This window comes from Chelonoidis abingdonii, chromosome 6, assembly GCF_003597395.2.
Source record: "Chelonoidis abingdonii isolate Lonesome George chromosome 6, CheloAbing_2.0, whole genome shotgun sequence".
In the NCBI taxonomy this organism is placed as follows: domain Eukaryota; kingdom Metazoa; phylum Chordata; order Testudines; family Testudinidae; genus Chelonoidis; species Chelonoidis abingdonii.
The window spans coordinates 14,091,400-14,116,104 of NC_133774.1; the positions used below are offsets into that span (position 1 = coordinate 14,091,400).

Genomic DNA, 24,705 nt, shown 5'->3' on the forward strand with positions numbered 1-24,705 from the left:
CAGTATCACTCCTCTTCACAATTTGCAAGTTAATGGAGACAGTGTCTTACTGGCCCATCTCACCCCATCTTTGAGGGTGCTTATGGTTTTGAAAGGCTGAAAAATATTGCAATTGAACACATTTTTTAAAAAGTGACTTCATAAGCATGATACCAGGCAAGGAACAAGGGGAAGGGTTTAATTGCTCCAGGAATGCAAACATGTAGCACAATTGAACTGTTATATTGTGCCCAGCTTCTCAAGGTGGGAATACCTGTCCATTTCCTCTTCCTAGATTTAGCATTAATTTTTATCACGTCTCCCCATATTGCCAGCCGTTCCCACTGTAGTAATCATTTAAGGAAACTTTGCTGTTTGGTTCTACACTCTATAAGAATATCCCTAAATCAAAATTAAGTGTTTCATCATGACTAAAACAAAAGCAGCTCCACAAGCCACCCGAAAGTGGAGATCATTAGAGGCACAATGCACAGTATTTTTAAAATTTAATGCCCTACAGAAATACTAACAAAATGAAGCTTCAATACCACTAGAAGATAGAGATACTTATCTAGCATTCCTCAAAACAGAGCTGAGATGCCATATCTCATTGTAGTTGCAGAATATGGTTTCACTTTCATTGTTTTCAAGGGCATACATATGGGAAAAAAATAAGTGAAATTTCACTCTAATTAATATTAGAGTCATCTTTTAAAGAAAACGTACTGAATTCTGTAAGGAAAATGCTATCCCCGCCAACAAGCCATGCACATGTATATCAAAATTTGACCCCAGATCTCTTTCAGAAGGTTTCCTATACTGACTCTACTAACTGATATTACACCTCTACCCCGATATAACGCGACCCGATATACCCGAATTTGTGTTATAACGCGGTAAAGCAGTGCTCGGGGGAAGGGAAGTTGCACACTCCGACAGATCAAAGCAAGTTCGATATAATGCAGTTTCACCTATAACACGGTAAGATTTTTTGGCTCCTGAGGACAGTATTATATCGGGGTAGAAGTGTACTATTGTAAAAGCAAAAGTGGTCCTTGTCAGAGCCCATTAGGAAATGGATCCATGAGGAAAATATAATGACACTATATAAATTCATAGTATGCCCACCCCTTGAGTACTGCATGTAGTTCTGGCCATCCCATTGCAAAAGAGACCTACTAGAATATAAAAAGGTACAGAGAAGGGCAACAAAAATGATCAGGGGTATGGAACTGCTTCCATACGAGGAGAGATTAAAAAGACTGGGACAGTTCATCTTAGGAAAGAGAAGAGGGTGGGGGAAAAGAGGTCTGAAAAAAATCATGAACAGATTAGAAAAAGTGAATAAGAAAGTGTTATTTACTACTACATATAACACAAGAACCAGGAGTCACCCAGTGAAATTAATAGGCAGCAGGTTTAAAAACAAACATAAGGAAGTACTTCGCACAACCCACAGTCAACCTATAAACCTCACTGCCACGGGATGTTGTGAAGGCCAAAAGAATAACTAGGTTATTCTATGGAGGATAGGTCCATCAATGACTATTAACCAAGATGGTAAGCAGTAAGGGATGCAATCCCATGCTCCAATGTCCCTAAGGCTCTGACTGCCAGAAGCTGGGACTGGATGACTGGGGATGGATCACTTGATAATTGCCTCTCTTGTCATTCCCTCAAATATCTGGCAGGGGCCACTGTCAGAAGACAGGATACTGAGCTAAATAAGACCACTGGTCTGATTCAGTATGGCCATTATGTTCTTTTTTCCTTGTTAATGATCTGTGTCCTTATATTGGCACCCAACACCACAGTATATAAACATCCAAAATCTACAAAGGCTAGGACCTCTATCTTTAATCTAGCACATGGGAACTTTCATTTGAGCCATGGCTTGAGTACCTACTGCATACAGCAATATTTTCCACAGAGTACTTCAGACCAGTTTCAGCTTTTGGTTCATGATATACAACAGTGAAAACACATAAGTTATTCTGTACCCTGCCATTTAAGAATAGTAATATGCGCAGACTGTTTATAAACAATCCACAAAACTTTTAAGTAAAATTTATTTTAATGAATGTCTTAAAAGAAAAACTGACAACCACCAAATCTCGATTACAACTTCCTTGCAGTATGTCGATTTGTTTGTTCTTGGTTCAGTGCTCGTAATACTCAATATCAAGTCATTTTTCAAGACCTAATCAGTTTCCTTTTTATCATAACCATTGCAGAAAAACAATTTACATTTACGTAGATTCAAAAAACGTTGCATGTTGCCTCACATTTCTCTGTCAGCAAACTCACTTACAGCATGCTGTGCACCCTGGAAGATACTGACAATGCCAGAGCTGGTTGAAATATTGGGGAGGAAAAAAAATTCATGGATGTTTTCTACCTTCCTCCTCAAAAAACAAAAACAACTCAACCCAGAAAAATTACACATACTACCATACAAACAAACCCCAAGATCTGGAACATCAAAAAAGTTTCCAAAACCAGGTCTAGCCACAGGTGCACTACTCTCTTCCAGGCTGGTGCACTACTCTCTTCCAGACAGGTGCACTACTCTCTTCCAGGCTGTACCAACACGGAGAAGTTGCTTTAGACTACCTGGTTAGTAGTAACCCAATAAAGCATGCTACAGTGATATATAAATAGTTGGATTACACTTACATCCTTGTTTAAAGTAATTCTGTATCCATATAGAAGTATTTTTCCAAAAATTTTGCTAGTTGAACACAATCATGCTGAAGATCTAACTGTGGTAGTTATTCACACTACTGGAACAAGCCATTACTTACCATCAATAAACTTATTAACTCATTAAGACATGTTCACAGCTCTGAAAAATTAACAAACCAAGTAAGACGAACAATTATTAGGGCTGTAAAGTGAGTAAAAAAATTATCTGTGATTGTGTCATTAATTGCAGTTAAACAATAAGAGAATACCATTTATTTAAATACTTGAATGTTTTCTACATTTTCAAATATTGATTTCGATTACAAAGTGTACAGCACTCACTTTATTTTTATTACATACATTTACACTGTAAAAAAACAAAAGAAATAGTATTTTTCTATTCACCTAACACAAGTACTGTAGTGGAATGTCTATAATGAAAGTTGAATTTACAAATGTAGAATTATATACAAAAAAACCCTGCATTCAAAAATAAAACAATGTAAAACTTTAGAGCCTAGAAGTCCACTCAGTCCTACTTCTTGTTCTCACAGTCAAGTGACATTGTAAATAAGAAGGGGGCAGCATTATCTCCTGCAAATATAAACAAACTTGTTTGTCTGAGCGATTGACTGAACAAGAAGGACTGAGTGGACTTGTAGGTTCTAAAGTTTTACATTGCTTTATTTTTGAATGCAGTTCTGTAACAAGAGTCTACATTTGTAAATTGCACTTTCACGATAGAGATTGCACTATAGTACTTGTATGAGCTGAATTAAAAAATTCTATTTTATCATTTTTACAGTGCAAATATTTGTAATCAAATATGATATAAAGTGAGAACTGTACACTTTGTATTCTGTGTTGTAACTGAAATCAATATATTTGAAAATGTAGAAAAACCAACCACAAATATTTAATAAATTTCAATTGGTATTCTATTGTTTAACTGTGTGATTAAAATTGCAATTAATCACAATTTTTTTTTGAGTTAATTGCATGAGTTAACTGTGATTAATTCCTAGTTATTATATTACTTGCTCAGCACCAGCATGCTTGTTACCGTACAAAAACAGAAAATGATACAATCCTTGCCTTGTGGAGTTTACAATTCAAAAGATTAAAGTTCAATTGAGAGAGAATACAGGGATCACTTACAAGAGATTGCGTGAAGAAATGAGTTTTAAGGAAAGAGGGAGCTACTAACGAATGACAAAATAGTCTATTATAGTCAGGGGGGCACAGGTACAGAAAAGGGGAGGGAAAAAAGGAATTAGGAAAAGAAAAATCCCCACAATAAGCAGGGAGTGTGACGGAAAATGAGAGCACAGATGGGAGGTAGGGACCACCTTATGTGCAGTTTTAGAAGCATGAATATTGAATGTGATGCAACAAACTGAACCTTTAAAAAAGTAGAAACCAACATATTCATAAAGATACAGTATATGTTTTCAAGGAGCTGGATTTAGACCCAGATGTTGAAGGTTTTTAAGCCTTAGTACACTCAGCATTGCAACTCCTACATCATTTAGGAGCCTAAATCTTGTTTTCAAAAGTGATCTAGGCACTTAGAGCCTTGGACTAGATCACTTCTGAAAATGAGATTTAGGCCCCTAAAAAAAAAAAAAAAAAAAAAAAAAATCACATAAGCATTGCAACACTGAGTGCACCAAGGCCTAAATACCTTTAAAATCTGCGCCTTTGAGGATAAGCAGGACTTCAAATTGCTGAAGTGCACATGACAGCTCTATTCTGTACTCCAATAAAAACCAGTCAGGGCATGTCTACACTTGCCATTTAAAGCGCAAAAATGTCCCTTTTTCAAGCAAAAACCACAAGAGCGTCTACACTTGCCAATGACTTTTTGCGGTGAAACTTTCACTGCAAACAGAAAACCACTTCCACGAGATGAGTGTAGTTCTTACCAGTGATACTTTTGTGTTGATGTGCAAATGAAGACACGTTCTTCCTGTTCACACAGCTTTTAGTTTCCCAAGGATATCACACAGTGCCTAAGGTGACCACTCTGGCGAGCAGCTCTGCTGCTGTGATACCAGGTAAACAGATGTCCGACCCTCCCCCTGTAAAGCTCCAGGAACTTTGAAACTCCCCCTCCTGTTTTCTTGGCAACTGCTCACTTATCGAGCAAACGATCCCCTGCTTAGAGCAGTGCTGAGCTACTGGAGCTGATCAGTGTTTGGAGAGAGGAGGCTGTGCAGGGACCCAGGATGCTGTGCGATTACCAGTCTTTTGCACAAGACCTATCCTCAAAATGGAGAGAACTGCACTATGGGATAGTTGCCCTCAGTGCGCTGCTCTCATCGGTGATGGAAGTGCTGCACATGTGAACACGAATTGATGCCTGTGGAAGTAAGAGAGAACACAAACCTGCATTTTTCTTTTACCGGTTCCCTACCACTGATGAAACTGACAGCGCCAAAACTCTGCAAGTGTAGCCATAGCCTCAGTCAATAAAAGCTAAGGTGAACAATCATTTCTTCACAACCATCATTCATCAAGTGATTAAATCTACTGCACTCATTTGCTATAATGTCAAATTCATTATGGAAAAGCTAGGTTCTTCAGACCCTACCCTGAAAACAAACATCTCAAATTTTCTGTAGCTGGAGGACAGTTTGCTAGCCTTGACAACCTCCTTCTAGCAACATGATAGTGCAATTTGTGATCACCCACATGGATCAAAAATTATTTTCTAAAATCCATTTTCTACTGGCCCTTGTAGGTTTCTCCTTGCTTATGCTGATCATAAGTACATTTTGCTGCAAAGATCATATAGGAAGTAATTTCTTTAGTATTTTCAAAGGCAGAAAAGAACCATGATTTTGAGTGTCACTTGGCTGCAGGTAAAGAACATTATTGCTTCTGGGAGTGGAAGTTAGAGCAATTTATAAAATGCCAAGCAGCATTTACTGTCTGTACAAAGTGGAAATGTTGACCTCTATACAAATGTATAATTTGGGAAGCTCACTATTTTATGGATCTGGATTTACTGATCAGATGTAATGATCAAAATGATGGTTGCTTTAGTTTTTACAACAGTTTTAACAACAAACTCTACAGATTGCTTAATTTAACACTTACCTAAACTTGTAGGTTTAATGAGAACATCAAGCACATCATAAAATGGGAGGCTTTTTAGCTGAACATCAGGATGGACAGGTGGAATTGGAGGTGATGGTTGCTGCATCTCAAAGTGAGGCTTAGTGTCTTGAAGCAGCACAGAACCAACAGGCGATGAAGGGGATTGAGGGGTGACTGAAGTAGAAGGTAGTGGGTGGATTCCAGCAACAGTCAAGTCAGGTTCCACAGGAGAGGAGCTACTATCCAAATTGAAAACTGAAGGTTTTATAGGTGACAAGTCAGACAGACTTTCAATAGTCCTTGGATACCGACGCCTATAAAGCTCTCGGATTTTAATTTGAACTGCTGGGCTGCAGCCACTCTTCAATAAATGCAGTGCCCTCATCAGGAGGTCATGTTTGCGCCCACTTTTATTACGTCCAGCAAAGCCCAACAACACCTGTAGTTCAGAAACTCGAAAACTTGATACCATATTCTAAAGGGAGAAAAAAAGTTAAGGTTAACACAGTACTCCCAATATGTATAGCATATAAAATTCATTTCTGAAAGTACATACATTTTTATAGCTCAGGTTTAAGATTTATTCTTTAAAAAAAAAAAATCTCTCCCTGAGTAAAGCTTTGCCCCTTGTGCATCTCCAAAATTTGAGTACCATCTTGCCTATTCAACTAGACCAGTGTTTCCTAAAAAGTGGGATCACTTCCTCAGGTAGGATCAAAAGGAGGCACAGCTGGTTTCATTCTCCTGAAGAAGGGTTCAGCTTTATAGTTAGGGAAATGGTGAACTAGACAGATATGAAATTTTGCAAAATTAGTTATGAATTACCATCATTTAACTTTACTTTGAAAAAAAAACAAAAAGAATTTTTAAAAAGGATTAGCACTCATTTAAAAAGGTAATTTTGATGACTTTTTTTTTTAAGTACCCATCATAGTGTATCTATGTTCCAAAAATAATTATAAAATGCCACGTAGTAACTAACTCATTAACTTTCAGAACTGTCTGATTTTATGCTTGAGAAAATTAAAAGGATACTGTCAACTTAAAACTTCACACCTACCTGATCTTTCCCCGCTATTATCACAAGAAACACCTAAAAAATAAAATCTCTCTTCACCCTGTTTACTTTGTGAATTTGAGAGTCCTCTGTGTTTAGACTGTTTATTATTTCTCCTACATATTCTGCTAGTCAGTCAATTTCCCTGTTTGTGTGGGACTATTCCACAGAGAAGATAATTTTTAAAGAGAGAGGGGGACATGACTGGAAAATGTTTATGCCAAACCACAAGATTGGCGGCGGGGGGGGGGGGGGGGGCGGCAGAATAAATCAGAGGCAGGTTAGTATAGTACATGAAGCTACCTGAGATCTAGTCAGTTTAACAAAAAAATTGCAAGTTGAGTGTTCCTTGAAGAGACTCACTCAACACAATAGGGGGACCAGTTGCTGAGCTGGCGTTAAAACTCCAGTGGAACCCCGGTTATTCAATCTAATTGGAACTAGGTCCAGATTGGATAACCAAAAATCCGGATAAACCAGAGAATGGTTTCTCAAGCCCTGGCCACTGTCTGCCTCAGGCAGCTGGTGCTTTGATAAATATGGAGAGCCAGATAACAGAGGCTCAGTTAAATGAGGTTCTACTGTAGTTTATTCCTGGTTCCCAGACGATGTTCTGTAAAGCATGCCCCTCTATCTTACTATGACAACTAAGAGCTCCATTTTCAAAGGTGTGGAGCACCCACACTTCCCATTGACTTCAGCTGGAATTGAAGGAGAAAGATGAAGGGAAAACAGGTAAATCAGGCCATAAATTTCTATTATTTCTTCCATATTACCATTAAATACTCAACCTCAATTTATCCTTTAATTACTAATCTTGAATATCTAGAATCTAAATGCTTGAAGTGGGGTGTGTTTTTCCTAGACTATTAGCAGTTGACAGTAATTGTGATTGGACAGGTAATTTCTCATAAGTGTGCGATTGTCTTGGACAGTCTTGATATCTTTTTAGTGCGAATTCCCATTAATACTTGGCTAGCAGATGCCACCTAAATGTACTATAACAACTGGCTACAGTTATTTGAATCGTATAAATATGGAGAGGAATTATGTAGAATGATACATGATATTGCTAGAAGTTACAGAATCAAAATTGCTGAAGGGAAGAATTAGGGTGACTATCAGGAGAAATTTTACGAGAGTGAAACAAAGTAAGGTGTGGAATGTGAAAGTCTTCCAGGGGAAGTAGAGGGAGTCCTATGATCTGACACATTCTAGTATTTTGTCCAGGATAGCTTTAAATGTCTGTAAGAAACAATACTAATTATCAGGGAGATAACGAGATGACCTAAATAGAAGTTTGAAATGGCAGGGACCTAGGATTCTATAAAACGTTAGTTTACTGCCAACTCATAAATGGTCTTGAATTTTTGAAAGTAAATAAAATATTGATATTGGAAACTGTTGACAATACATTTCAAGATGGATTTATCTGCTTTAATACCAAAATAAGGGATAAAACTATCAGATAATTGTGGACTAGGTAGGTAGGGAAAAAGTTATTTTAAGTCTAAATCAGTTGCCTCCACCAGAGCAGAGATGCAACACAGTTACTGATATTATCCTACTCATACTCCGACCCCCTATAGTTATATAGTTCCCAGCTCTGTATGTCCCATCCACACCACTCACTACACAGTTATTTCTCTGTAACAACTTGGTATTAGAATCACTATAATCAAATTGGCTGTCAGCAGTAGCCATATTGCAGGTATTGACATGATCTTTGAACTTCTATTTTTCAAATAAATTTACTGTGGATATGTAACAATTCTCACACTACACAGTATAATACATCTGCTAAAATTAGTACACACTCGGAATTCTCAAGTTGACTGCCTCCCCCTCAATCACCTCAAATTCTCACTCCCTTCAGTTAAAGCAGAAAATGTCCAAAAACGACATACGAAAAAAACAGATTAGAGATAGATATACAAATCCAGCCATCTAGAAATGACTATCAAACTGTCAAAAGGACATATATAATTTAAAATCCTTTGACATATTTCCCTTTTTCAGGTCCAATCACGCTCCCTATGAAGTCAAATTTTTAAGGTTTATTTTTGGGCCTGGGATGGAGATTTAAAGAAAACGTTGGGGCTTTATAAAAATTAGCTTAAGTTAACAGTTTAAATAAGAGAGTCTTACAATGTATTTCAAATTTAGAAAAAAAATATAGGAAAATAATAAGATTTTAATATTAAAAAGATACTTAATTGGCTCAACATGCTCTTGGATGTCAGACTGTTTATATACAAAATGCAATAAAGAAATTTAATAGCATTGGGAAGTTCTTAATTTAGGTTTAGGAATAAAATTTTTTGCTGATAGTCAAAATGGATTCCATAAATACTAACAGAATTTAAACCAAAATGTAATGTGGAAACTCCTTCGATAAAGAGTTAAAGAAATAGGCTATACCTTGCAGTAGGCTTTCCATTTCCCTTACTGCTTGCTGCTTGTGTGCATTCCTGAAAATTAATCAAGGCAAAATTTGAAGTCAAGTATGTCTAGAAACAACTCATGCTTAATGTGGAAATTCTAAAGACTAGCATTTTGCTATTGCATATTGGTATCAACGTGAAAACCCGTAAGTTAAATGGAGCGTCAATGCACCTCAGATGTGTCTTGTAAGTAGAAATACATGTACACTGCATTGACGCACAAAACTTGTGCTTTTGAAGAAAAATATTGCTAACATCGATTTTACTGCAAGTGATTAAACACGCTCAACAACAGAGCATTTCATTTAGCTGGATTCTGCTTTCTCTTTAAGTCAACAGTAGTTTTGGATGTGTAAGGAATGCAGGATCAAGTCCCTACTTCATAATTTACTTCCTGAACCTGCAAACAGATCTGCCAGAATGGACCTTATGTTTCTATGGATTCCCATTAAAATCAAACAGGAGTCTGAAGGGGCATAAGCATCTACTCTTGTGCATCTATTTGCAAGACCATGCCTTAAGTAATTTCCAGTAAATATTTCTATTTACAAGTTAGACCTAATGTAGGTTCCAAAAAGTTGTTTTCATTTTTTTTTTTGTTCTTTAGACACTGCAGAACTGTAGCCTCGTTACCAGCGTGTTTTTCACACTACTGATCTGATGTGGGCTATTGATGGTGCTTTCATGATTTACTTTTAAATTTCCAGTCTCTCTTACATATAACCACCATTCGCCCTTTTTAAATCAAGGATGCAAGCTTCAGATGTAAAAATCTAATCTCTTCCTAGCTATGACATCATGCTTTGTAAAAGTTTCACCCAATCAGCTTCTCTCTCTCTTTTTTCCCCTTGGGGGGGGGAAGGGGGGAGAAAGTTTGAAGGAACTTCTGTTGGACCATGTTTAAGTTTTAAACAGGAAAAACAGTCTGGGAGCTTCAAGGGTTTTTCCTGTGCTTTTATAATCCAAGTGTGTTTTTGCAAAAACAAGATTTTGAAGGTCATTAGATCCAAATATAGACAGGAAAGTTTCATCCATTTAAAAAATTTGAAATTAAATAAGAAGTAGTTACTATTCAAAAACTATTCATGATTGTTTCAAGTCAAGCCTTAAGTTTCGCAAGTGAACAGGGACTGAGCTTTCAAAGCAATCTAGAGAATTTAGGTATTTCCCATTGAAATTAATAGAAGACATGTCTAAATCCACTACTCCACTTGGAAAAAACTTCAACCAAGTAGTACTTGAATCTCTATATTCTTTTTTTCCCCAACTCATCTTTGAGTCTGGAGACTGCTAATAGTGCTGCTAATGCACTTACATACCACCTTTCTTACAAAGATCTCAAGACTGTCACAGGCAATGACTAGGGCCATATCAAATTCCCAGTCCATTCTGGTCAATTTCACGACCATAGAATTTGAAAATTAGACAATTTCACGTGTTCAGATGTTCACACATCTGAAATTTCAGGGTATTGTAACCATGGGGGTCCTGACCCAAAGGGAGTGGGGGGGGGGGAGAAGGCATGGTCCATGGGATTGCCAGCCTCACTTCTGCGCTGCCTTCAGAGCTAGGTTCTGAAGGCAGCAGCCCCGGAACTTTCTGCAGTCACAGGAGGTTACCGGAGGTGGAAGTGAGTCTGACCTCTCCTGCGCTACTGGGGGTGCTCCTAGCTGCTACTCCCAGCTAGGCTGGGGAGGGACAGGACTTGCTCTTCCCTGTCCAGTCCTGGAGTTTCCTGCAGCTGGGGTAGGTACCCCGAGGTGGGTCTGATTCCCTCCCCCCAAGCAGCTGTGCAGGAGAAGATTAAGTCCCATCCATTCCCAGATCAGGAGGGGCTAGCAGCTGGAGCCGGGGACCACATAGGAGCCCCTGGCTGGGGTGCCCCCAGCCCTGCCCCTCCCATCCAATAGCTAGATTTCATGGTCTGACATGTTTCACAGCCAGGAATTTGGAAGGGCCCTAGCAATGAGAGTTTACGTGATTTGGCCAAGGTGGCTCACCAACACTGTGACAGACTCATGAACAGAACCAGGCCTCCTGATTCCAGTTCTCTGCTCTACACTTATGTAACAAAAATGTTAGCAAGATTAACTCGAAAATAAGTATGTGCACTGAAATAAATGGAGGTATGCTTGTTTACACCATCTGATTATCAGACCCTAAAAGGGAGGGCAAGAAGAACAATACAATTTATAGCTAACGAGGAAATGTATAAATTAAGCAGTAGGTTTTCGAAGCTGCATGCATCCCAGTGCATAGTATTGTAAACCATAACTGCATGTTTGTGTTGGCTGTACATAAGTCTCTGAAAACTTGGCCACCACTCAGGTATTAAGGAGCAACCCATCGTTTTTTTAAATTCTATGAAATGGATGATCTCACTTTTTTCTGAGTTAGCATTCTTTAAATATTGCGTGCGTAAATTACTGGATCTTAAAACTCTAGAGAGTATTACAATTCATCTCCCCCCATCACCCTTATTTAATATTTAAGGTACCAAACCTGTAACACAAAATCTCTGTTCAAAATCTGTGGGATGTGTGTGCAGGGACTGCAGAATGAAGTCCCAAATGTTACAGATTACCTTACAGCTACAATCAGTTATTTTTTATTAAACATAGTGAATAGAATGTTCTAAACAATGTCAAGATCTCTACAGCTTATCACTCATGCCCGTCACCCTAATCGGGGTATGGGCCGACAACAACAGATCTCCAGAGTCCTCTATCCTGGGCCATTCGCTCTAGCTGGTTCCAGGTATAGCCCATTTTTTTGCACGTTCCATGTGCCTATGGTAATCCTCCTGGTTGCAAGAAGGGTAATCGGCTTAGTGGCTTCCTCACGGCATTCACCGTGCAGCGTCATGCATCTTCGAGTTGAAGACCCTTCTTTTTCCAGGATAAAAGTCTCTGTTGCCTCTATTGTTGGCATTTCTGTAGCAGGTTGATTTTTTACAGGGTGGAGTTGCTAGCCCCATGCCCAACCCTCCTCCTTTACCCTGACTTGGGACAGGCAGATGGCCCCAAAGGACCTCTCTGGTGGAGTTCCTACAGCATATAGTTATAGACAATTGTTCACTGTGTAGTCACAGCTGCATTCCACCACTCAAGTTTTATCAAGAATTACACATTGGCTTTGGGTTAGAAATCATAAACCCAGAGCCCCTGATGCAAGTAATACATGACAAAAACTAAAAGATGTGCACAATGGGGCATGACAAGATAAACAAAATTCATCCACTTTATAATATGCTGTTTCCTTCCTGGCTAGCAACTGAGAACTCATGCTTTAAAATCCATTATTATACTGGATAAAATTAAATGTGTTAAGCGCAGTGGTTTTAATTTTATACCTGAACAACTAATGTTACACAGTATGGCAATAGTACAGTATACTGTAGATATACAAAATGTTTTATACACCTGCACATCCCATAACCATTTTCTTACTCTATTTCTTAATACTAAGGACACATAGCATTTTACATGATGTAAACATTGTACAAATACTAACTAATCCTCACAATACCCTAGTAAAGTAGGCAACTAGTCTCCCCATTTTACAAAGCATGGGGACGGATGCAGAAAAGTTAAGTTTCTTATCTATGGCTGCACAAGGATTCTGTTGTGCAACTGAAGTTTAAAACTCAGAACTTTGAGACTTCCAAACTTGCATGCACTCCTCTCAGCCACTGTGTTTTTTGACTAGGATTTTATTAGTCTCTTGCTCTGTTCATTGATTAGATGTGTGTCAGCAAGTATTACCCAGTCTGAAAGTAGATGCAGTTATTAAAATTAGATGCTACTTACTTTCCATTGTTTATAAGCCCTAATGAAACCTGGTGTGGATTCAAACTTCTTTTTAGGTATAGAAATGTGGATCCACTTGAATTTCTTTCTGCTGGCACATTCTTCTTTCCTTCCAAATGGCATGACAGGTTCCCAATGTCATACTTAATTTGTTTCCTAATGTAAAAGGAATGAACATGTATATTCCTGTTCACCTAAAACTTTTCTATTGTCCACACAGACGGAAGTCTTGCAAGACACAAAATATTAAGAGATAATCACAAAATTGTACTTCTTTCAACCTAAACCTTTAAGTTCCTCAGAGTGCTAAAATGCATTTAAAAGAAACACCATCATATTATACAGTTAAACCATCTTATTCAGAATTCATCTTATCTTTCCAGAATGTTAAGGCCTGTGAGAGGTAAGGCTTACTCTGGATGTTTTTGATGACAACTTCTCTCAAGAGACTTTCTTGAAACTACATTCAGAGCATTATTTTGCTTGGGAAAGATGACCATTTTTACAAGAGACAACAAAAGCTTATATTTTAATGCAATAGTCTTTGGTGCATTTATATAAAGTGTAATAAAAAGCAGGCAATTCTGCAAACTAAATAGAGTACCATGACAATCCGGGACACCACTCCAAAAAAATTGGGAATATGGCGGCTCCTACAAGATCTCCTGCTCTTCTTTAACCACAGTGAAAAGCTTCCTGCCTCCAACTCTTTGGTCGTGGCTCCCCACACAGTATGTTAATACTACAGTCATAAAACAACATAAAAATGCTCCTTCACCCCAGAAAGCTGAGCATATTGACTCTACAACTTCCCCATACTCTGCTGGCCTAAAACACCAAAAAAACTAGAGTCAAGCTTGAAGCCTGATCTGCTGCTTCTAAACTTCCAGCGAGCTTACTAATAAAAATTGAGCTTTCCAAACTGCCCTAATGTCTCTTCACAAGACAGGTAGAGACTGCATATTGAGGTGAACAGCTGCTCAGCATCAGTGCAGCAAGAAACTCTGCCATGCATCTGATGAAGTGGGTTCTAGCCCATAAAAGCTTATGCCCAAATAAATCTGTTAGTCTAAGGTGCCACAAGGACTCCTCGGTTGTTTTTGCTGATACAGACTAACATGGCTACCACTCTGAAACGGACAATATTTTAGATTAATCCACAAAACACTAATTTAGGGAAGAAATTTCTGGAGGTTCTCGTGGTTTGAGAAGAAGCCATTCTCCTCCTTGACTGTGGGGCATGCCGGAGTGGCTGTCAAAAAGAAACTTCATACCTGTAAACTGAATTTCTGTAATTCAGATCCACTAATCCAAACAGGTGAGCATCATGCTCAGTCTTTTAAATTGTGATTTATCAATGGGAGTAAAGGCCTTAAAGGTTAGACATGCACTGCACTCTCTCCAGCAGCCACATAGGATCACAAAAAGAGATCCTAAACCACCACCTTCCCAGGTATCAGATATCAAGATTGTGATCTGGCTTCTCTAGTCCAGAGACTGACACCCCAGTTTACAGGTAAAATAAATAGAAATGGAAACATCAGAGCCATCACTTTGGACTAACAGTCACTATCTAGCATTACCTGACAACTTTTACAAAGAAAGGGTAATCCAGGGGTTAGGCACTAGCCTGGAACTCAAGAGACCCAGGTCCCTACCCCACTGCAAACTGTGTGTGTGACGTTGGGCAAGTCATTAAGACCTAAATGCCTCTAAAAATATGGATATTACTCGCTCAGCAATGCAAGGCCTATGTAACTTAGGAGCCTAAGTTTCACTGAAGTCAATGGTACTTGGGTCTTGCAATGCTGAAATACTTTTTAAAAATCTGTGCCTGAGTCTCTTTGTGCCTCACTGTCCTATCTGTAAAATGGAGATAACATTTTCCTCAGTGGAAGTATTCTGAAAATATCTACACTGAGGACTGTGAGACACTATGATAAGATACACTGCTAGAAAAAAAAAAATCCCCATTATCTAAACCAGTAACTGAGGCAGGAATATAAACTGGGTACGAGGATAAGGGAAAGCATAGTTTTCCTCATCAAATCCTACCCTCATCATGAAAGTTGGAGGCTCCTATAATTTACAATGAATGTGATCCAGCCCATATTCTCTACTGCAGTGGTTTCCAAACTTTTTAAGCTGTATACTCCTTTCCAAATAATGCAGTCTACTGTGTACCCTCATTGGAGGAAGGGTCATAACATACCTATGAAAATGGGGTGTGGGGGGTGGGGGAAGGTCTGTAAGGGATAACATGATGCATTGGCTGCCAGTACAGGATTTCTCTCACATGCCTCGACGAAATTTTACGTACCCCTAAGGAGTATGCATATCCCAGTTTGAAAACCACTGCTGTACTGGATCATTTAATTCACCACATTAGCAATAATATAAAGTTTTCTTGGATCATACAGCCCTCTGTCAGCCATGGCAAGGGACAATCTACATAGATGTGTATGGTTTATTAGCGCACCATACAAATCACCACCCTGCCTCTAAGGGCTTACAGTTCAAGCTACTTTAGCTATGTGCCTGCACAGTAGTAAGATGCTTAAAGACCACATATAACTTACTTCCTGTTATTTGGTCTTATGAGGAGACAGAAAATAGCGGGGAAGATAAAGCAGCACTACCAACAATCAAATTGTAGAGGGGGGAAATTTACAGAAGTTTCCATCTATACAAGTATGGACAAGGAAGAGTCCCTTACAGACAGTAATTTAAGCTGTGTCAAAACCTACATCATCTAGTGAAGAAATTCAGGATGTCCACCTTCACATCTGACATTTCAGATGTATATTTCCGATTCACTCAAAGTAATTAGGGGCTAGATGGAATGAACTTTATGGAACTTTTTATCTTATACCTCCCTTGAGACAACACCCATTTTGCTATATCCTCCTTTCTATTGCTAACTGCAGGTGGGCTAAAACAGAAGACTGAAGTTTCCTGGTATAAAGTTTGTAGAGAGACAAGACAATCGATAGTATGACATGGGAAGGGGGCTTGAATGCCAAACAAGCAAACCCAAAAAAGCCAAAACAAAACAAAAACACAAAACAAAAATAAAGTCTTTCTAAATCAATTCAGAAAGAAAGCTCATATTCAGGAAGACCAAACTCTGCTCTTCCCTCAGATCCTATCTGGATTAGGATTTCTTTGTGAAAAAATTCCCCCACCAGAGCTATGGTTCCAACAAATTAGTCAGTGTTAGCACTGGCGGAAGCCCTAACATAGGCAAAGCTCTGGCAACTGCCAGTGTTTCCCATGTTAGTTAAGCCTGGTGAAAAGTGGCCTGGCTACTAGAGCCTTCTCTACACAGGGCTCCCACTGGTGCTAGCCCTGGGGTTCATGTTAATTGGTGACAGCAGAAATCCCAACCACAGACAAAGTTTAAGAGCTGTTTTGCAAACCTCCTACACATAAAACTCCCACTGCAAACATGGCATTCTTGCAGACTTGGGCTCCACTTACTATAAATAAGAATATGAAGGAAAATGTCATACACACCTCTACCTCGATACAACGCTGTCCTTGGGAGCCAAAAAATCTTACCGCGTTATCGGTGAAACCGTGTTATATTGAACTTGCTTTGATCCACCAGAGTGCGCAGTCCTGCCCCCACCCCACCGCACTGCTTTACCACGTTCTATCGGGTGGTGTTATATCGAGGTAGCAGTGTACCAAAAATGATGTTTGCAGATGTTTTAAGGAAATTAAAAAGATGTTTATATTTTTAAAAAAGCAGAAGTAGTCAGCTCTTTTATTAGATTGTTAACAGATATTTCAAAGGAAGAAATGTGCTTTATGTTGGAAGTGTTTACAAGAGTTCAATGGAACTGTGTAAAAAGGCATCAAGTGCAAGAGTAGATGGAATAGTTCTGCCACAAAAAAATACCAATTTCCATAGCCCTTGCATTTGTGCATATTGTTCCCAAATTTGCGTTCAATTAATGTATTTTGACAGCAAATTTAACCTTTCTTAAATTTGATTTTAAAGATCAGTTTGAGTCCCCCTCTCCCACAATTAATACAAAATGATACACATTTCTGTAAAACAGAGAAAAAAGGTGCCATACATGACTGCAGAATTGTCTCCTTTCATATCTCAACTGCAAGTCATCTCACTTAGTAGGCATAAATTTTCTATACTAGTGTAAACTGGATGTATAAGGATGATTTCAAGATGTCGGAAAACAATCTCAACATGAAAATGGAAACCAGGATTTGCAAGTTTTCCACTCCTCCACCTCTAAAAAAAAGTAAGACAATAGAAAGCATTTTTCTTTAAGTCAAAAAACATACAGGTGAGGATTACAAGGTCACTGAGATGTGCTAATGAATGACAGTGTGTGTGCACAAAGCACCTTAATTTGAGGCCTGCATTCATCTCTAACTTCAAGAGACATTTAAAAGAGACCTTAAGTGTCCTCCCTTTTAAAAATCATTTTGATTGTTTTCTGGTTAGAATTACTGGCAACTCCTTCTCCCCCTGCCCCCCTCCCCAAAAAACTGGCTATTTTAATACTACTATTAGTTTATCCTACTCAAAGATTTAAAAAAAAGCCACATTCACATTGAAATATGGGGGAGGCGGTTCTCCCCAGCCCCCATCTAACTCTGATAAATAATAATTAGCGAGATCAGCGCCGGGCATGCAATCACAGAAAGCTCCAGATCTGGGGAGCAGCAGTAGGGCATCTCCATTTTGCCCCTGCCCCTCCCCCCATCTCCGTTTGAGAATCATCAAGGCAACCTGGGCCCTCAGCAGCGTGGCAGCACGCGGGGGGGGGGGGGCACACCCTGAGGCGGCAGATTGGGAAGGAGACCGGGGGGTGGAATCCGGGCTAGTGGGTGAAAACCCTGCGGGGCTGGAAGGACGGGTAGGGGCAAAACCCTGGTGGGGACCGGGAGATGAGGTGGGGACCCCCAAAAGGCCCGAGGGAGCAGGTGAGAAGGGGGGGGGGTCAGACCCTGTATCAGTGACCGGCCCCGGCTCAGGGGACCCGCCAGAGCTGTGGGCGGGGCGGCCGCACTGGCTGGCAATGGCAGGGGTGTGGGGGTCGCTAGAGATGGATTTTTTCCCTCACCCTCAGCGCCTCGAAATCCGCCATTTTCTACCCGCTGCCGCCGCCGGGCGCCACCACAGCCGCCACCATCCTGCACCCTCTGTGCGCCCCCCACGTGACGGGGCGGGCTCCGCAGCCCATCCGGCCCCGCTGCGCACGGGGGCGGCACGAGAAGGGGAGGGGAGCGCTCGGTCTCGGGCTCCTCAGGTGCGGGGAGAAGCGATGGTTCCGTGCCGAGGCTGTGGGGACACGGCATCCGCTCCCCCACAGCATCCGCCTGCCCCCTCACGCTCCACCCGACAGCACCCCTATACCCCACAGCATCCACCTGCCCCCCACACTCCACTTGACAAGCATCCCCTCCCCCACAGCACCCCCATACCCTGCACCCGGCAGCACCCCCGCCCCACAGCTTTCCCACCCAAGAGCATCACCCTTCCCCACAGCATCTGCCTGCCCCCTCACATCCCACCTGACAGCACCCCTATAGCCCACAGCACCCCATGTCCTCCCCACACCCAATAGCATCCCCCTGCCCCCTCATGCTCCCTGACAGCATCCCCTCCCACACAGCACCCCCATGCCTAACAGCGTCCCCTCCCCACAGCATCACTGTATCACCCATTTCACCCAGTACCTGACAGCATCTCCTACCCATGGCATCACAGTTCCCCTCCTCCCCCTGCCACATACCGTCCCCACAGGATCACAATGTCCCTCATCTCTCCCTGACCTGACAGGGTCATATTCCCCACAGCCTGTGTTCCCCACTACACTGCCCTCCCACCCCCCAGCACAGTTCTCCCTACAACATATCCTCCCTACAGCCCACCTGGCATCCTCCCCCATTGCTACATACCCTGCCCTCTACATCACCATGTCTTGCCCCTACTACATCCCCTGCCCACCTGCCAGCATCCTCTTTACCACACACACCCTCTCTTCAAAATTGCTACATCCCCCACTACATAGCCTCCTCACCTGGCACTGTCCCCCCTGCAATAAGGCCACCTCATAGACATCACTATAACTGTCCCAAACAACTGTCACTGTTGTCCTCCCCCACCCCCATGAGACCTCCTTACAGCATCACCTTCTCATCTTCCCCTCCTCTTCTTGGCAGCCCCCTGCAATGAGGCTTCCACACAGCATCACATCTTCTTCACTAGGCACTGTCCCTCCATATTATGTGGCCTTTATACAGCATCATGGCCTGGCCCCCCGTGACCCCCACTACAGAGTTGCAGTCTAGTTCAACTCTCGGCTTCCCTTCACACCACCATCTGACAGGATCACTTACTGTCCCACTCTCCCAGAATATCATCACAACACAACCTCCAAATATAACTATTCTTGATTGTATATGGCACCCAAAGTATTCTAGGTGCTATGTGGACATATAACAAGAGGGAGTCCCTGCCATAAACCATTTACAATCTAAAATCTACCATGTCACACCATAAATTGCCCTCTATGCCTGGAATATCTTCCTATAAAATCCACCACTTCTACCAATCCCTCATCTTCAAACCTTTCCTCTTCTGAGCTACTGTCCATTCTCTTGTCTTGGACTGGTCAGGGAACATCACCATATGTTTGTAAAGCCCCATAAACCTTTACAAGTGTTGTATATTGTATCTCATACCACAATAAAAGGAGTTTTAGAAATATACAAGATAGTCGTTTTCAAAAGAGTAATCTACCACTATATGGTAATAGGGAAATACTTTAAAAATGCTTTTTAACTAATTCACAATGGAGTCTTCCTCAAAATCGTTATGTATTTGTACTGCAGCAGTGCCTACGGGCCCCAGTCATGGATCAGGGCCATTTGTTCATAGAACATATTTTAAAAGATGTCTTTGCCCCAGAAAGCTTACAACTGAAGTAGAAAAATCACAGAATGCACAAGACTTATAAATCTTGTTTGACAAGATGGAAAGATAAGCACAACAAAAATCTTAAGTAGCTAGTCTTGAACTAGCTCTAGTTCAAATCTAGTCCAGATAAATAATGACTGAAAAGTGTTGGTTGTCCATTTGGTGAATTCAGTTCTTAGTGAATAAGCACCCAGATCCCAAAAGCCAGAAGACTAGGAGCTATTTGGCACTATTGTCTGTGGAGTTATTAAAAAACAAAACTACCGCCTCACCCCACAAACCATCCTTCCAGATCTGGACTAAGACATATGAAAGGAAGTGGTAGCACATATAAGGAAGCTTGCACTAACACTGTACCTGTTCTGTGGATAGAGGATTTCAGCCACCACAACTGTCAAACATTTACCAAAGAAACCCTTAATTTCTAACAAGTCTTACAACATATGCGTGCAGAATGCATTTATCCATATTTTATTTAAGGCTTTATTTCTAGTCTTACCTATGACCTCTCCAGCACTGTAGTATCTATTGACGTACTAGCCTATTTTACAGAAGGGCAATGGAAGCAAAGAAATTAAGTAACTTGCCCAACATCAAAGAGGAAGTCTGTGGCAGAGCCAATATTAGAATCCAGATCTCCTGAACCCCTGTCCAGTATTTATTATTCTTTTGGACAGAAGTGTGTGCTCCAACTATTGAATTTTTGTTTATATGAAGTGATGTTATTTTATTTATGTGAGGGAAGGTAGCATAGCTATCATAAGTCCAAACATGTTAAAGTGCAACATCTATATATATTGGAATTATTATCCCATAAATTTCATTGCTCTCAGTTTTATCCATTCACTATCAGATAAGTCTCATCACAACAGAAGTGATAGAGATACATTTTATTAATAAAAAAAATGAAGAAAAAAATGTCACCGGCAGTAAACTTTGAAACAGAATAATGGATCTCCTGCTGCAAAGGAAATGCTGAGACATTTACAGTAAAACACTGAGGTGCAACTGAAATACACATTTTCAAAAGCAGCCAGAGACAATTATCTAGTTACAGTAATTGCCTAGTCACAATATTCAGTTTTGTTGGCAATGTTGCTGTTATATCAAACTGATTTATTAAAAGGCAAGAATGGAGCCAATAAACAGGCAAGCAACCAGACCGGCTCAAGTAGCGAGACCGAGAAGACATAGAGGGGCATTAAAAAGGGAAAGATATAGGCTTCCTGACCCAGAAGGTTTTGAAATTCCAGAGTTTCCTGCAGTCAGCAAGAAGGGGCACTTTAATTTTAAGCTTGTAACAAATATACAAAATGTATTTAAAAAACATTTAAAAACAAAGGGCTCTAGACTATATGAGTTAACTAGAGCCTGTGCAGCAGGCCATGCTGCAACTAGTGCGGTCAGGAAGAATTCTGGCTAACTCTTCTGGGGAAGTGCATACTGAAGCGAGAATTCCACTGCCCTGGGACAGAGGACAACATGCAAATCCCCATTCAAGTCCAATCAGCTCTGCTGACCATTGAAGACTGCAAACATTGCACCGCCCTCGATCTTTTGGGGAGGCTGGTAGTGCTATGCCATATACAGCATTTATACTTTCTAGTCACATTGGTATCAACAACTCTAGAAGATTGCTTCATGTTATAACCTTGAGGAGTCACATTAATTCAGTATTAAACACAAATTTGCAGTCAGTTCAGACAGGGACCTTTGTGTTTAGCATCACATCAGCTGGTTGCAAATAGACCTCATGGTTCCATCAAGGTTTAACCATGATTAGGGATAACTTGCCCTGTCTACTGACTCTAAACTCATGTTTAACAATGTTAGTTGCCACAACTCTTCAAGATTGTCATAACACAGCCTGATTTAGTAATTTATTTATTTAAGCAAAGACGAGCCCATTGTGGCTAGCCTCGGGGAAAGAGTTGGGGAAGGAAGGCTCCTGGTGCCCTTGTCCCATCCCTTCTGCACAACCTACCATAATCTGACTCAAAAATTCAAGATAGTGAATGAAATAAACCCATGTAGCATCTGAAATTCTGTACTAGAATAAGTTGCTAGTGCAAAAAGTTAGGTTCAGTTAGACCATTACACACACATCATGCAGCCCAACCAACCAAACCAGACCTTATTCGTGGAGGTTAGGTCTATCAGTGACTATTAGCCAAAATAGTCAGGGATGCAATCCCATGCTCTGGGTGTCCCTAAACCCCACACTGCCAGAAGCTGGGACTGGATGAGAGGGGAAGGATCACTTGATAATTGCCCTGTTCTGTTCAGTCTCTCTGAAGCATCGGACACTGGTTACTGTCAGAGTGCAGCATATTGGGATAGATGGACAACTGACCTCACCGAGTATGGCCATTTTTATGTTAGAACCTCCCATCCCCTGCAATGCACCTCATATTTTTCCCTTCAACTGCATATGGAAACAAACATATTCAAGACAGAATCGGAGATATACAAGACACCAAAGCAGGATATTTTCTCCCTCACACAGAGGAACGCCAGGCTTCTCTATCCTCTTCCAATTCACAGCCACATCTATCGACCCAGCAACCTTTAGAATCACATTTCCCAATTCAGGTGAGCTATATAAGCAAGCAGACTGTTTTTGGAATATTTTGACATCTAACATGTTATAAGACAATAACAAATAAAATTAGTCTACCTTTCTTTCCAGTCTGCTGTCTCCCACTTTTCTTTTGGCTTCATTTCCCACTTGTTAACTCTTCCTTTCAACCCTTCCTCCCTCTCACCTCTGTTCTCCACTCTTCCTCCCCAGCCCTTTCTATTCCCTCTTTTCACAGACTTCCCCACTTACCACCTCCTGCAATGTTCTTTTCCTCCCCAGATCCCACTCTCTTCTTTTCACAAGTGTTCTTCAGGGTCTCCAGGGTCCCCCTCCTAGTCTCTCCTTTTCCCTCCCCCCCCTTCTCATTTCCTGCTCCCCACCTTCCTGGGGAACCCACCCTGTCACATTCTTTCTTGCACTCAAGGTCTTGCCCCATTCTCTTCCTACCCCAGGGCTGTCTTTCAATTTTCTACTTCTGGGGGTTCTCCCCGTTCCTGGTGCATCAGCCCTTCAGCATCCCCAAAGAATTTCAACCTACCCCTTGTGCATACAAACAAGCCCCAGCCTTTCAGTGTCCCCACATACAAAGGCATTCCCTAGCCATCATCCCCAGGTATTCAGCCACCCTGAGCCTTTGCCACCCCCAGCAGCCTACTAGGACTTCAGCCCCCCATCCAACCCCTCATCTAAGCTTTAAACATGCTTACCTCAACTGTGACTTTTCTTGGCAGCTTTCTCCACCTCCTCCTTCTCCTCAGCCTCTTGGAGGCCCCTGCCCCAGGAGCATCTCCCACACTTCCTCCTTCTGTCCTCTCTTGTTTTGTAATTAAAGGCACAGAGCAAGATGAGGAGACAGCTATCTGTGGAGCAGACACTGTGCCTTGCTGTGAAGTAGCCATCAGAAAAGCAGCCCCTCAGTACCTCTTACTAGAAGGAAGCCAGAACTGCAGGGTTTTCTATACAAACACTGCTCAAACTGGGGAGTTAAGCCTCTAGAACTAGGGTGCTCTCTCCCCTCATAGGGATAGGCTTGTTAATAGAGAAATACATCATTAGCTTAATAATAATAATAATAATCTTTTCAAGGCTATTTGCCATGCATGCTGGTGAATACTGACTCTCCCATGGCTTTGTTACCTAACAAAATATTGATATCATGAGTAAAGCCTAGGTGGTGCCTGCAAACCAAGGTTTAAGCCCTGGGCTAGACAGTTAGAAACGCCACAGCTGCTCACAGCAATCTAACAAATTAGGCTTATTAGCATTACATCCCAACAAACTCCTGTGTTCTCTAGCCTTACTGATCACAGGTATATGGATAATGACTACAAACTAACAGCAGGGACAGGTTGTGCTTTGCAGCTGAAACAAATACAGGATGGGGTTCACTATGTTTAACCATACAGATGTTTAACCTTTAAGCTGCAAGTCGAGTCAGATTCATTGTCATGTTATACTTGTGCAAAGAGAGTGGAACATATTAGCACCAATGAAAGTGAGAGAATTCTAATTTAGTAGCATTTAACTACCCGAGGTAAAGCCTGGTGGAGAATCAGGCCTACTGTCTGCGGTTTCAGTTTGTGCTCTGCCTGTTGTACGCTTTATTCTTCTGTTATCTATAGCTGAAGAAAACTTAGTTTTTGTTGGAAAGACACCCATTATATCTTATTCCTGGAATAACGTGTAGCCCTGATGATTGGCATAACAAAGCTTAGAAATGGAAGGCAGCAGTATAACTCAACCCTCTATCTGTTGTACCAGATGATAAAAATCCACATAGTTCTAAAGGCATGTTATCAGGTTAAAGTAATGCTTCCTTGGTTATAGTACCAACGGTAACAGCTTAAAATGAACAATCTAAATTTACTACTCACTGCTTACTTTTTGTCCTTTGATTGGCTTTGACAAAGAAGTGTGCCCTGTTTTACTTTCCTATTCTCAATACACTAGCACAGTGCTCCAAAGTACTGGTTACAAACAAAACAAGAGACTGTTTAATATCAAGAAATACAATTGTTTAATTGACCATTATTAATTTAATTAAATTATTTCTATTACATTGTTTGGTATGTTTTTCCTCTACACACCCTAGA

General features: G+C 40.8%; 1 protein-coding gene across 8 annotated transcripts in view; it reads right to left on the reverse strand.

Annotated features, from left to right (window-relative positions):
• Positions 1-23,509, reverse strand: part of PIAS2 (protein inhibitor of activated STAT 2) — a 50,593-nt gene extending 27,084 nt beyond the window's left edge. For 2 of the 8 annotated variants that reach the window (XM_075066838.1, XM_032798459.2), the window contains exons 1-2: positions 23,320-23,509; positions 5,767-6,241 (exon numbers count right to left, since the gene is read on the reverse strand). In XM_075066838.1, the coding sequence (XP_074922939.1) occupies positions 5,767-6,238 (472 nt within the window). In that variant the 5' untranslated portion in view covers positions 6,239-6,241; positions 23,320-23,509. Of the gene's footprint in view, positions 1-5,766; positions 6,242-9,244; positions 9,295-13,076; positions 13,233-18,172; positions 18,275-23,319 lie in introns of those variants that run through there. The other 6 variants (XM_075066839.1, XM_032798454.2, XM_075066840.1 and 3 more) reach the window with 5 other exon arrangements.
• Between the last annotated feature and the right edge of the window lie 1,196 nt (positions 23,510-24,705).